This window comes from Callorhinchus milii, unplaced genomic scaffold (genome assembly GCF_018977255.1).
Source record: "Callorhinchus milii isolate IMCB2004 unplaced genomic scaffold, IMCB_Cmil_1.0 Scaffold13, whole genome shotgun sequence".
Lineage (NCBI taxonomy): Eukaryota > Metazoa > Chordata > Chondrichthyes > Chimaeriformes > Callorhinchidae > Callorhinchus > Callorhinchus milii.
Genome location: NW_024704754.1, coordinates 19305339 through 19319313, shown reverse-complemented (window position 1 = coordinate 19319313; position 13975 = coordinate 19305339). Strand labels below are relative to the sequence as shown.

The 13975-nt window shown below is 49.6% G+C and overlaps 1 protein-coding gene across 1 annotated transcript in view; it reads left to right on the top strand.

Moving 5' to 3' along the window:
* The window catches only part of LOC103188224 (fms related receptor tyrosine kinase 4), a 31565-nt gene extending 21000 nt beyond the window's left edge, over nt 1-10565 (top strand). Inside the window, 21 exon segments of the mRNA XM_007908128.2 lie at nt 483-624; nt 1407-1515; nt 2057-2212; nt 2215-2415; nt 2644-2790; nt 2989-3120; nt 3821-3927; nt 4095-4230; nt 4337-4441; nt 4926-5039; nt 5294-5382; nt 5633-5786; nt 5908-6002; nt 6104-6226; nt 6525-6636; nt 6785-6884; nt 7008-7113; nt 7432-7571; nt 7709-7826; nt 8843-8928; nt 9196-10565. Coding sequence (XP_007906319.2) covers nt 483-624; nt 1407-1515; nt 2057-2212; nt 2215-2415; nt 2644-2790; nt 2989-3120; nt 3821-3927; nt 4095-4230; nt 4337-4441; nt 4926-5039; nt 5294-5382; nt 5633-5786; nt 5908-6002; nt 6104-6226; nt 6525-6636; nt 6785-6884; nt 7008-7113; nt 7432-7571; nt 7709-7826; nt 8843-8928; nt 9196-9373 — 2650 coding nt within the window. The 3' untranslated portion in view covers nt 9374-10565.
* Nucleotides 10566-13975: the final 3410 nt, after the last annotated feature.

Genomic DNA, 13975 nt, shown 5'->3' with positions numbered 1-13975 from the left:
AGTCGTTCATTAGCAGGAGCCCTGGTCAAGTTTCCACTCTGAAATCACAGGGGATTGGTTTGGGGTAGTGGAGTCCTGTAGCTCAGTGGTTAGAGTACTCGCCTTGCAAACGAGAGATCTGGGTTCAATTCCAGACAGAGGGCCAAACCTTGGGCAAGTTTCCTTACTCCACACACGGCCTAATAATCCCTCCAAAACAAAACAATAATAAATTGGTCATTTTCAATCCACGACTGTTTGTGGGGACACTGCTGTGTGCAATTGGCTGCCATGTTTCACCCACAAATATACAGTCAATTCATCTTACAGTATATTCTGTGAAGCGCTTTGAGACGTCGAGAAGATGTGAAAAGCGCTATATCAAATACAAGGATTATTATTAGTTTGGGAGCTCTGGGCTGATAACGAGTGTGTATCACATCAGCCAGTGAAAGCCATTGCCGTGTGTGGAAGTGATGGGTCTGGTTTCTCCTTTTGTCCAGAGGTCGGAGAGCCACGGTGGGCCGCCGGCCCCGGGACAGGACCCCTGAGTGTGGGGACTGGCGGAACATCACAACCGACACTGCAGTCAATGAGATCGAGAGCCTGGAAACCAAGACTGAGATAGTAGAGGGGAGAAACAAGGTAAGAAGCTTCTCTCTGTCCAATAGAGAGGGAGTACTTTGCGAGTGGTTCACACGGTGTTTGCACGCAGTTCCACAGGGTTTGCATACCCTTTGCACACGACATGGATGTACTTTGCACATGGTTTGCACATGTTCCGTGAGTGGTTTAGATGCAGCGGGTAATAGATCCCTTGCGGGGGCTGGGGCACAGGTTGGTTTGGGGGCCCCAACATTTTACTAGATGACGTTATTAATATCTTCACTAAACCCTATCGGGTACTAACCCCCCCTGATCCACATTTCACCAGTTCTGGCCCAGGCTCCATTGGCTCCTCATCACTGAATGGATTAACTTCAAGATCCTCACGCTCGTGTTCAAATCCCTTCACTCTTTGGCACCTCCCTACCTCTCCGACTTCCTCACTCCCCAATCCACCACCCAGCGACTCTGCTCGACTGACACCGGCTTCTGCTCGTCCCTCGTACCCTCCGCCCAACCATCAGAGGTTGCGCTTTCAGCCACTCCGACCCGAAACTCTGGAACACTCTCCCTCAATCCCCCCGCCTTGCCCCCTCTCTCTCCCCTCTTTTAAGTCCTGCCTTAAAATCTTCCTCTTCGACCGTGCTTATGGTCACCTCCCCCCTCCCCCGGTTCGGAGTCAGGCTCTGCCACTATTAAGCGCTCTGAGACCCTACCCTGGAGGGCGCTATATAAGTGCAAGTTGTTGTTGTTGACCCTAACTCCCTGTAACCTCAGGCCAGGCTGTGAGTGGCCTCTCTAACTTGGCGTGTCTCTCGCAGACAGTCAGTAAGCTGGTGATTCTGGCGGCCAATCTCTCTGTCATGTACAAATGTTCTGCTTTCAACAAAGCCGGTCAGGACGACAGAGTCATCTACTTCTACGTGACAAGTGAGTATAGACCTTCACTGCTCTGAGATTCAGTCACAGGCTGGAGCTCCCCTAGTGGGGGGCAAACACACTGCACCGAGCTGCGCGGTCAGTCACACGTTCCAAGCCCAGGCGACACTCGGTTAACTTCTTTCCCGTTTCCCCCCATTGTTACTGGTTGCTGGTTTAATAGCTAATATTTACTATATTACTTTACTGTTTCATTTAAATCAGTAGGTTTCTCACTTCCAACCCCATTCCCTTCTCTCTCCCCATCGTGTCTGTGCTGGGGCTCGCTCCCCCGCTGGAGCTCTCTACTCTAACCCCATTCCCTGCTCTCTCTCTCTCTCTCCCCATCGTGTCTGTGCTGGGGCTCGCTCCCCCGCTGGAGCTCTCTACTCTAACCCATTCCCTGCTCTCTCTCTCTCTCTCTCTCCCCATCGTGTCTGTGCTGGGGCTCGCTCCCCCGCTGGAGCTCTCTACTCTAACCCCATTCCCTGTAATCTTTTATTAAATTAATCCTGAAATGTAAATTGAATATAAAGTGGTTTAATGCTGCCAGGTATTCCGGAGGGATTTGGGATTGAGATCCAGCCTTCCGAGATTCCAGTGGAGGGAGAGACTGTTCACCTCCGCTGCAACGCTGATAATTACACATACGAGAAGCCTCGCTGGTACCGGCTGCTGCCGAGCGCACTGGAGGGCGAGCTCGGCGACCCCTGGTGCTGGAGTGTGAGAACATGCATCAATACGCCATGGAGTTGCCCGGAGAGACTTTGGCCGATGCCCAGATGAAAGGCGTGGCTCTGGTGCTGAGCATCGCCAGCGTCACCCTGGACGATGAGGGTGACTATGTGTGTGAGGTGCAGGACAGGAAAAGCGGCCACAAGCACTGCCACAGGAAGTACATCTCTGTACGAGGTGAGCGAGGGCAGGGGGAGAGCGAGGGCAGGGGGAGAACGAGGGCACGGGGAGGGCGAGGAGAGGGGGAGAACAAGGGCAGGGGGAGAGTGAGGGGAGGGCGAGTGAAGTGCAAGAGTGAGGGAAGAGTGTGTGACGATCTGTGTTTGTGTGTGTGAGACACTCTGTGTGTGTGTGTGTGTGTGTGTGTGTGTGTGTGTGAGACACTCTGTATCTGACGGTCCTTAGCCCAGGAGAGTCCGTGGCTGCTGACAAACCTGAGCGATGTGACTGTGAATGTGAGCAACTCCCTGCAACTGCAGTGTGACGTGACCGGCCGACCCCTTCCCCACCTCACTTGGTCCAAGGATGAGAAACCTCTGCACACAGACTCTGGTATGTAGCCTCCGCCCCCACGCCCCTCCCACACCCCAAGCACTGATACATGACATAGTCTCAGCCGTCACCACCCCGTTCTGGAATGTACAGCCCAAAAAAACTGTGGTACATCAAGGGTTTCAGCCCCCTCCCCTCATTCTGTAGAATGGGTTACATTTTCTGTAACAAGACCTTGTGTATTTCTCCCAAACCCAGGGATCATCCTGTCGGAGCGAAATCGGACACTGACCATCCAGCGAGTGCGCGAGGAGGACAGTGGGCTGTACCGCTGCTCGGCCTGTAATTCCCGTGGCTGTGTCACCTCGGCCGCCAGTGTCGCAGTGGAAGGTCAGTCAATCGCTGCCTGACACACACACAAACATGTGCACTGCATTGTTCCAAACACAGGGTGGGTGAATGTGTACTGACCCACAACCCTATACAACTGGGAGGTGGATGGATATTTGAGAAGTAAAAGTGAGGATTTAAGTGTTAAAGGGGAAAGATGGGGTGTAACGATTTGCCATGATCCAATGTTCTGGGTGCTGTTGCTGATGGAATTTGTGATGGTGTTGATGGTGTCGGTGTTCATGGTGTTGATTCTGTTGGTGTTGATGGTGTTGGTGTTGATGGTGTTGGTGTTGATGCTTTTGGTGTTGATGCTTTTGGTGTTGATGCTTTTGGTGTTGATGATTTTAGTGTTGATGATGTTGGTGCTGATGATGTTGGTGTTAATAGTGTTGGTGGTGTTGGTGTTTATGATGTTGGAGTTGGTGTTGATGGTTGGTGGTGTTGGTGGGATTGGTGTTGGTGGGGTTGGTGTTGGTGGGGTTGGTGTTGGTGGGGTGGTTGGGGTTGATGGGCTTGGTGTTGATGGAGCTGGGGTTGGGGTTGATGGAGCTGGGGTTGGGGTTGATGGAGCTGGGTTGGTGTTGATGGGCCTGGGGTTGGTGTTGATGGGGTTGGTGTTGATGGGGCAGGGGTTGGTGTTGATGGGGTTGGGGTTGATGATTTTAGTTGATGATTTTGGTGTTGCCGCTCTCCCCAGGAACTGATGATAGGACGAACGTGGAAGTGGTGATATTGGTCGGCACAGGAGTCATCGCTGTCTTCTTCTGGATCCTCCTCATCCTCATCTTCTGTAACGTCAAGCGGGTAAGGTTCCAGGGGGTAAGTGGTTACATGGCTTCATTTCATTAGCGATGAAACACCGATTTTGGGTGGTGGGCTGTTGTTACCCGAGGGGGAGAGGCAGTTGTTACCTGAGAGGGAGTGGTTGCTGTGACCTGGGGGCTCATTATTAACTGGTCAGTATTTTTCAGACTCACCCAGCAGATATAAAGACTGGCTACCTGTCTATAATCATGGATCCCGACGCCATCCCATTGGATGAACAATGCGAATACCTGCCATATGATTCTAGCAAATGGGAATTCCCAAGGGATCGTCTGCGGCTGGGTGAGGCCTTCAGTTTCTTACACTCTCACCTGATTTTGTGTGTGAGATGCCGTTGGCTTTGTGTGTGAGGTACATTACTGATCTCTTTGCTATTGTATGTTTTCAGGTAAGACATTGGGACACGGAGCATTCGGGAAGGTGGTTGAAGCCTCTGCTTTTGGGATAGATAAAAGCAGCAGCTGTAAGACTGTCGCAGTGAAAATGTTAAAAGGTGAGTAAGAGGGAACGGGGTCTCTGTCAGTTCGAGCCTTAAAGTAATATATCCCCACAACCTCCGCTCCACCATCGGCGTCCCTACTTTCAGCCACTGCGCCCCAAAACTATGGAACTCTCTTCCCCAACCCCTCTACCTTGTCTCCTCTTTCCCTGTCTTCAGATAACAACTGAAGACCTTTTTCTTCAACTATAATTACAGTCACCTTCCCCGCTTCCTGGCTCAGCGTCAAGCTCTGCCACTGTTAAGCGCTCCGAGATGCTATCCCGCATGAAGGGCGCTGTTTAAATGCAAATTGTTGAAAGAGGAAAATCCCCATAAACTCCTCCAATCCCAATCTGATCTGATTCCCTTGTTACCAATTCCTCAGCTGGAGACTGTAATCTGTCACCTAACCCAGAGGTGAGAATGAGCGAGGCTGTGTTTGAGTCGAGTGAGGCTCTGTTTGAGTTGAGATAGAGTTTGCTTTTCTGGTTGTCAGATGGAGCGACGGGGAGCGAACACAAGGCGTTGATGTCAGAGCTGAAGATTCTCATTCACATTGGAAACCACCTGAATGTGGTCAACCTGCTGGGAGCCTGCACCAAAGCCAAAGGTAATGGCACTGTGGCCTTTTCAGAACATATCCAGCCAACTTTATGGCAGTTTTACCATGAGACTTGAGAGGTTTTGTGTCTCTGGTGATGGCAGGAAGAGATGAGGCCAGGACTCTCAGACTCAATTAAGACACAGCTCAAACTCAAGTGCTCTGAAATGCTGCCTGTGTCAAGGCCGCAATATAAATACAAGTTGTTGTTGATCTCTCTCATAATGGTCCACATGTATCACTGCTCTTGTGTTGTGTTCCAGGCCCTCTCATGGTGATCGTTGAGTTCTGCAAATATGGAAATCTGTCCAACTATCTGAGGAATAAAAGAGAGGACTTCATCCCCTACAGGGTAATGGCATCAGGCTTGGGGTGGGAAGTATTTCAGCAGCGTTTATACAATATTGTCAGTGCTTATTCCTGTCTCACACAGCAGGAGTTCAAAGATATTGTTAAAAATTTAACCTGCCCTGGCAGGTTGTAAGGAGATTGTAGGGAGATCCCCAGGGCTGCATGGTGTGGGGAGCTCTCTGAGGGCTGGATGGTGTAGGGAGCTCCCCGAAGGCTGGATGGTTAAATCTCACGCAGTTGTTGTGCTGCAGGACAGGGCTCCTAGGATGAGAAGCCAGGTCATCTCTATGGTCGAGGCGGTGAAAGGAATGGACAAGAGGTGTCAGGGCAGCGGTGGAGAGACCTCCTTCTCTATTCGCACCGCCATGGAGAAGATCCTCAGCAACTCCCAAGAGATGCCTGAAGGTGGGGATCAGCCTACACTGGGTTAGCGGGTGGGGGGTGGGGAGTGGGCAAAGGGAGAGCGTGCGGGATGAGGGGGTGATAAGCAGAGGAAGGGGCTGACATGTTGAGTTTCTCTTGGTAGTTGATGACCTCTGGCACCGCCCACTGACGATGGAAGATCTCATCTGCTACAGCTTTCAGGTGGCTCGTGGCATGGAATTCCTGGCCTCCAGAAAGGTGAGACTTTCTCCCACCTTCCCATTCCCTCCTTTTCCTATTCCCTTCCTGTTCCCTCTGGACACAGAAAGGCAGGTTTAATGTTGGGAATCTCTCCCCAGTGTATTCACAGAGATCTCGCTGCTCGCAACATCCTCCTCTCTGAAAACAATGTGGTGAAAATCTGTGACTTTGGCTTGGCCCGAGACATCTACAAGGACCCGGACTACGTGCGGAAAGGCAATGTGAGTGTCTGGTGACTTCGTGGGCGGAGCTGAAAGTGTGGGGGTGTTTGGGGGAGGGGAGGCCTGGGACAGGGGCTGGGGAGAGGGGCTCAGCGGCAGGGATGAACTGGGGAATAGTGGGGCTGGGGTGTGGGGGGAGGGGCTGGGGTGTGGGGGGAGGGGCTGGGGTGTGGGGCGAGGGGCTGGGGTATGGGGGAAAGGGGTGTGGAGGTGCTGGGAGAGGTGTTAGAAAGTGGGGGGAGTGGCTGGGGAGGCTGTCGGAATGGATTGAGTGATCCCTGTGTCTGGTCCCCTGCAGGCCAGGCTGCCGTTGAAGTGGATGGCACCAGAGAGCATCTTTGACAAAGTTTACACGACTCAGAGCGACGTGTGGTCTTATGGTGTCCTCCTGTGGGAGATCTTTTCTTTAGGTGATGACCATCTCTCATCTCTGCCTCTCCCTCTGTCCTCCTGTTCTCTCGCTCTGCCTCTCGCTCTCTTGTCTCTCTCTTTGTCTAGTTCTATCTCTGTCTGATGGGTGTATATGCGTACCTAATATTCTACCTCTGGCTCTTGCAGGTGGCTCTCCATACCCTGGAGTTCAGATCAATGAAGATTTCTGTCAGAGGCTGAAAGAGGGCACCAGGATGAGAGCTCCTGAGTATGCTACAATGGAAATGTGAGTGCAACCTGGTAGCCCAAGTGAACGATACATACACGAGTGAGAGTCCACTCATAGATTACTATTGTCCTGATTGTTTGGCTTTTGTTTAACCAAGTTTGTTTGGTTGATTGTTGACAGCTACCGGATTATGCTGGGCTGCTGGCAGGGCGAGCCCCGTGACCGGCCAACCTTCTCTGACCTGGTGGAGCTTCTCGGGGACTTGTTACAAGCAAACGTCCAACAGGTAAGAGCTCCCAGTGTAGACAAGGAGTCTCACCTAAGCTGTTCCCCCCGCAATCCAATAGCCGTGCATTCATTGATTGGACCACACGATGGGACAAGCCATGGCCATATTTGGGTGATCAGGAACAGTTCCTGGGGGAAAAAAAGAGAAAAATCCATTTAACCCAACAATTCTGAATTACCTGTGAAAACTTGAGAGATTTTGATGTTTTATTAAAGCTCTCACCCCCCACAGAACCCCCTTTCCCCTTCCCCAATCCCCCCTCCCCCACTCATATCCTGGGTTGACTTCCTGCTGATGATGGCCGCTGTCTTGCAGGATGGGAAAGACTACATTCCGCTGAATATATTGCAATGTTCTGAGGAGGATTTTGGCTTTTCTCAGCCGGGCTTGGCTCCTCCTCAGTCAGACGGTGACGATTTTGATTCAAGATTACGCTGTGACAGCATCGGAGGAAGGTACGAGATGCCTGTCTATGTGAGCAAAGCTTACATCCTCCCATACCCTAACTAATGTCATGTAATTTCAGTGTGTTGTCAGTGATGCCAAATGAAGATTGGCGCACTCACTTTAACCAGTTGTGTGTGCTTTCCAGATACTATAACTGTCTCTTGCTCCATGGCTACCCAGCTGGAGGGAATCCTGTTGTGTGTCCCTCAAGGGTTAAAACATTTGAAGAAGTTCCTTTGGAGCAGAAAAGCGCAGTACTAAATGTGAGTAAATCAGTCTCCATTAGTTACCCCTGCCCCTCAGTAACTCCTCCCCTGCAGTAACCGCTTCTTCGCTATGTGTGAATGGTGATTAGAAGTGGGAGAGATGGGGGGGTGTTGGTGGAATATGTTATGGAAGCGCTCTACTTGGAAATAATTTTCTAAACCACAACAACAAAATTACATGTGTATAGCGCCTTTCACGAGGACGTCCCAAAGCGCTGGACAGACAGAATTACAGACCCGAACTGAGGGTCGGGATGGGGGAGAGTGGGGGGCGGGGGGGGGAAGCAGAGAAATTGAAAGCACGGTAGAAGAGGAGGATCTTGAGTTGGGTCTTGAAGGTGGTGAGGGAGGGGGTGATATGGAGGGATTGTGGGATGGAGTTCCAGAGGGTGGGGGCAGAGTGGCAGAAGGACCGCCTAACGATGGTGGGGCGAACAAGGCGGGGACATGAAGCAGGCCGGCGCCTGCTGAGCGGAGGGAGCGAATAGGGTGGTAGGGGGTTAGGAGGTCGGAAAGGTAGGGGGGAACAAAACCGTGGAGGGCTTTGAAGGTGAGGACCAGGATCTTGAACTGTATCCTCTGTGTGATGCGAAGCCAGTGGAGTTGGGCAATGATGGGGGTGATAGAGTCGCGGAGCCTAGTGAGGGGGAGAGGTCATGGGCAGCAGAGTAAGGAAGGTACTCAAAGGCATGGTCAAAGAGGAAGATCTTGAGACTGCTTTTGAAGGTGGCAAGGGAGTGGGCAAGGCAGAGTTACTGTGGGATGGAGTTCCACAGGGTGGGGGCAGAGTGGCTGAAGGCTCACCCACCAATGGTGGGCGAGGTGGGGGACGTGAAGCAGTCTGGAGCCCGCTGAGCGGAGGGAGCAGTCAGGCTAGTAGTGGGTTAGAAGGTCGCAGAGTTAGGGGGGAGCAAGCCCATGGAGGGCTTTGAAGGTGAGGACCAGAATCTTGAACTGTATCCTCTGTGTGATGGGAAGCCAGTGGAGGTTGTTTTTAAACACATTGTTTTTAGGACAATCAGACGGACAGTGGAATGATCCTGCCCTCCGAGGAGCTGGAGAGGATTGAGAGCAAACACAGGAACGAGCCAGTGTTCAGGTGAGGAGTGGAGACCATCTCCCTGTGCTGTGGGAGGTGTCAAAGCCTTTTGTTCCCCAGTGAAGAGGGGAGTGTCATTCCCGGCAGCCAGAATACTTTCCGCTACGTGCCCCACCTCTCGCACATGGGGTTTGGGAAAGATGGGGAGGTTATGTGTGTGGGTGGGGAGGGTGTATGGGCAAATGGGGGGGATGGGAGGGGAGAGTGGGTCTTGTTGCCAAATATGCTGCAGGTTTTAATTGTTTGCTCTCGTTGCCGTAACAACAGGAAAAGCAGTCAGAAAAGCACGGACTTGAGTTGTGAGCTTTGTGGAGAGCCGGGCTGGGGCCGGCAGACCAGGAGCCCGGACAATGTGGGCCACACGAGTAAGAGCAACGAGCGTGGGCAGCATGTACACAGCAGCGGGGAGCCAGAGATGGAGCGTGTGTGTCTGGACTCTGCCTGAGTGATCGCCTCGCACACACACACAACACACACACACACACACACACGTGTGTGGAACATCCCCATCACACCAGCTCTGGAGGACATCGCCTGCCGCTCACGGTTTCTCTCTGGCGGGACGGCCTCCCGCTGGCACACCAAGAAGTTAAACTATTTACCCTTTTAGTAGAAGTTTTACAGAAAAGTAATAAAGCTAGTATACTCACAGCAATACCTAGCTGGGTCCTGTGATTTCAGGCCGTTTTGTTTTTTCTATGTTGTTGGTGATGCAGATATCAGGTGCCTGGCACAGGAGATTTTTAACTTTTTATTTTAAAAATCAAAACGAGGGATATTAAGACACCGATATTTGCCTGCCCGTGATTTTGTTATTGTGAAGTTGTTGTTGTAGTAGTTGTTGTGAAGAAAAGTTTCTTTTAATTTTGAACAAACCTTTTGAAGGTGAAGAGATTAATAACTGAAACATTGCCATGTTGTTGAAAGAATGAAGCATTTTCACAATTTCCTGATGCTCTGGTCAACCCTGACCTGGAGTTAGGGCTCTCCTTCGCTCAGTGATATTACCCAGAGCTCTGCTTCTCATTCCACCCAGAAAATGATGTTAACCCTAACACTAATCCTGTGTTCTTTGGCCCAGCCTCGCTCTCCATCTGTCCACTACCTTTGAATTGAACCCACATTCCATGTCCTCTCTCCCGCCCTCTCTTTGCTCTCCTGCATTCCCCAGTTGAATGTGCATTTTATGCAACGTTCACAAGAATATTGAGCTGCTTCAGGAAAGGAATCCTCTCTGCCGGTTGAATTAACATTTATCCCATGTATGGTTCACTCTCATATGGGAAAGATTAAATACTTAATTTCCCCCAAACTTTAATTTATCTCCTCCTCCCCCACCCCTTCCTCTAGTCTTGCAGCATTCTATCTGAAACTGTTTTGAATTTAACATTGTTCATGTTGTTTTTACATGAAATCCATTGAATGTTACTGAGCTCTGGCTCCATGACACCACTAGTTCTGTTCCTCCCTAAACAGGACTCTGTGACATGACATATAGGAAGTGTAGTATGACTTGGAAGAACCAGGCAACCTTGGATCTAATGTTCCCAAAGCTTCTCACTGTGCTGCAGTCTAATCCATACAGAAGTAATTGCTATCAACATCTCCATTATTGTAGCATGCGACTACCAGGATGGTAGAAGGCAGACTAGATGGACCTTGGTCTTTTTTCATCTAGCAATTCCTATGTTCCTGTGCCAATCAAACCAATAATTATTACTCCTCCCAATATCCGGTATAGCAATTGTTTGTATAAACCTCCTAGTCTCATTCCTTTGCTGCCAAATACAATAGGAAACCGTTCCCAGCTCTGATCCTTACCGTCTCCAGCACTTAACTACGTCTGACCGCATCGCAGTGTTTTCCTAACTTTGCTCCGATATAACTTGGCAAGGTTTCAGGCTTCTTTTTTTTAATAAAAAATAAATTTTATTATAAAAAATAGTTTATTCTGAATTGTAGATTGAAAGCAATTGGTAAAATTGAATTTTATTTCAGAGTTTTAGAGTTTGGATGGAAGATTGCTCTGTACATTTCATGCAACCAGGTTTTGTTTTAAGATGAAAAGGAATTTTATTACATTTAATGTCTCAGAGAGGACTCTCGCTTGTGCTTTACTGTGAAGATGTAGAAGATTTTTGTTTTCTTCTAGAGAATTTGTTTGTGTTTCAAATATTGTTGGTTTGGGAGCCAGGGTGGTGAGCTATCACCTTTGGGAGCCCAGCAAACTCTCCTTTGCTTAAATAATCACCTGTTATTAAAAAATCCAGAGGATCAAATTTTCTCATGGTCTTAAGCTTAAGATCATTGTCCTTAAACTTCTGGTCATGCAGGATTTTTGGAAACATTCTTTCATTGATGTGTTAATTTGGAAGCTGGTTTTCCTCAGTTCTTATAAAGTGTAATATGACGTTTTCATTCTTAAACCACATGGTGTTGTGATACTGAATTTGCTTGTGAAATACTATCAGTTCCTGAAATGATATTGGACATACAGGTATCTCTTACCTTGGCCTCGAAACTGGAAATACAACTAGAAATAGTCTGATGTTGGCCCAGCACACCAAGACTTTTAAACATGGGAATTATTTGGATGTGATTCATGTTGTGAGAGGGAATGTCATTGGCAGAGAGGGAGGAGCCACTCTCATCGTTGATTACTCCTGCAATATCCTTAATCAATATCAGGGTTCAAAACTCACAAAGCCACCACGTTGATTGCAACTGGAATCAAAGAATCATCATCAAATTCACTAAAAAACAATATTTTGCTCTCAGGCCAAGGCTCGGCTGAGGAAACACTGACTGCAGGCCAGAGAGCAAATCCATGACTGACAGGGTGTCATTCTGAATACCCTTATTTTCCAAATAACCATCCATTGCCCTTTCCTGCTGGCATGGCCTCTGTGTTAGTGCGTTCACATTCTCACTGCTGTGAGATTCTGTGCTGAGAGCAGCCCTGTGTACATCCAGATAATTCCCATCTTTAACATGGACCTCGGTGCTGCTTCACTATGATATCTGTTTGTGGCTTTGTGGTGTGACATCTAAAACGTAGATTTCCACCTCTCGCTCTCTGCAAGTATTGTTTACAGTTACAGTAATAATAGGGGGTTGATGGCTGATGTTTACTGTGGGGATGGGGCATTTAAACGGTAATTATCTAAGAAAAATATTCCTGTTACACCAGCAGATTTTATCTACTTTGACATTTAGAGCAGCATAAAGCTCCCACATGATGTATATTGTACATAGCATATTGTGTGCGACTGAGCGTGAAGGGTTTTATAGAACACGTATAACATACTGAAATGAATTGCTTTGTGACTATGGAAATGATAAAAAGAAATAACCTGATTTTATTACTGTCCGAATCTGTTCATTCCAGTTTCTGAGGTTTCAAAATGATCAAAATTGCACACTGTTGTTTTGCTTTCTCCCTTCATTTTCCCTTCCACTGGCACACACTGGTCCCTCGTCCAAGTGGCCATTATTCACGTGTGAGGTCAGGCAGTGGGTGTTGGTGGCAGCTGTATTCTTTGGCCAATGGTGGACATACACTGATCCCCACCCACGCAGACACTTACACATGGGAGGCTTGGGTACATTAAGAGCATTGGCCACTAGAGGGCGCCCTGAGTACATTGGATGGTCTGTTTGAGACACTACATGACAATGATAACGAGAGAAAATATATACTGCATATGTATAAATATATATAGACATAGTTTTTGGTGTGTGCATATGTATTACTGGATGGCCTGCAAAATCTTTACTATTATTACCATAGCTGATTTTTCTTCATTTTTCCCAATTCTGTTCTCTCGACTGAAGGTGGTGACTCAAGCTGGGGTTTGGTTCCGTGCAACTGGGTAATTTTCCTGTAGTCCCAGGGCTTAACAGGTGTACACTATTACTGGTGAAGTTGAACCTTGCTTCTGATTGCTTAAAGAACAGAGAATCCTGTGGTTCTGCTGCTTCTGTGTGGCATTGTGTTGTAAGGGACACCCGATGTGTGACACATCACCATCCTCTCCAACATAGGATCTAAGTGGGGGGAGGGGGGGGGGGGGCAGGAGAGCATCTGCTGAGATGTCTCAACTTCCAGTTTATGATCCACCGGAGATGTGCAAATTCTTGAGTAGCGGGTGGTGTTATGAGAGAAGGTAACTAAATCCGGGTTGTTTCCGTCTTGCGGGTCAATCAGAGGCAATGAATGCAATGTAAGGAAATAGGTGACCACAGAGCCATCCAGTTCCTGGCCTACATTGATGGATGGGTGGAGATCTTAGCAAAAGCAAGAATGGCAACGGACATTTGCCAGTTACTTGGAACCTAAGAGGTCAGGTGAAACTTCCTGACTGATCCCAGAGAAATGCTGGCATTTGCCTTCGGGAAATGTCAGATCATGTGTCACCATCGCCCCACTCGGGGCCACAGGTAACGGGACTGAAAGGTCACACTGGAGCCCAGTGCGCGGCTGCAGCAGTGCTGTGTTGGGCGGTGGGTCCCACACGTGCGATCAGCGGCTCCACGTGGGTCCCGCACCCGCCCTGCGCACGCGCACTGCCAACAGTGCCACGGGGAGGAGTGCGCACGCGCACTGCCAACAGTGCCGAGGGGAGGAGTGCGCACGCGCACTGCCAACAGTGCCGAGGGGAGGACTGCGCACGCGCAGCGAAACCGGTCTTACACGTAACGTATCAACAGCCCCCCCCGAGGGATCCTCTTATTCCGCGACAGCAATAATCAATAAACGATAATCGATAAACAACAGACAGCGGTCGGTCGGGACGTTGCCGCGGCCGTGTTTTTTTCAATAACCGCTTAAACCTGTGAGGACCCTCAGGCGCGCGGCGGGCAAGCGCGCAGGGCTGAGCCGGACGGCGCATGCGCGGGGGCGCAGCGCTGTCTGTCAGATGGAGCGGATGGTTTGTGGGGATTTTGTGAACCGATTAAAATCGGTTTCCCCCGGAGGGTGGGGCCGCGAGGGGCGATGGCTGTGAGGCGGCGGCTGAGGCTGAGACACTGAAGGCCTCCGGTTTTA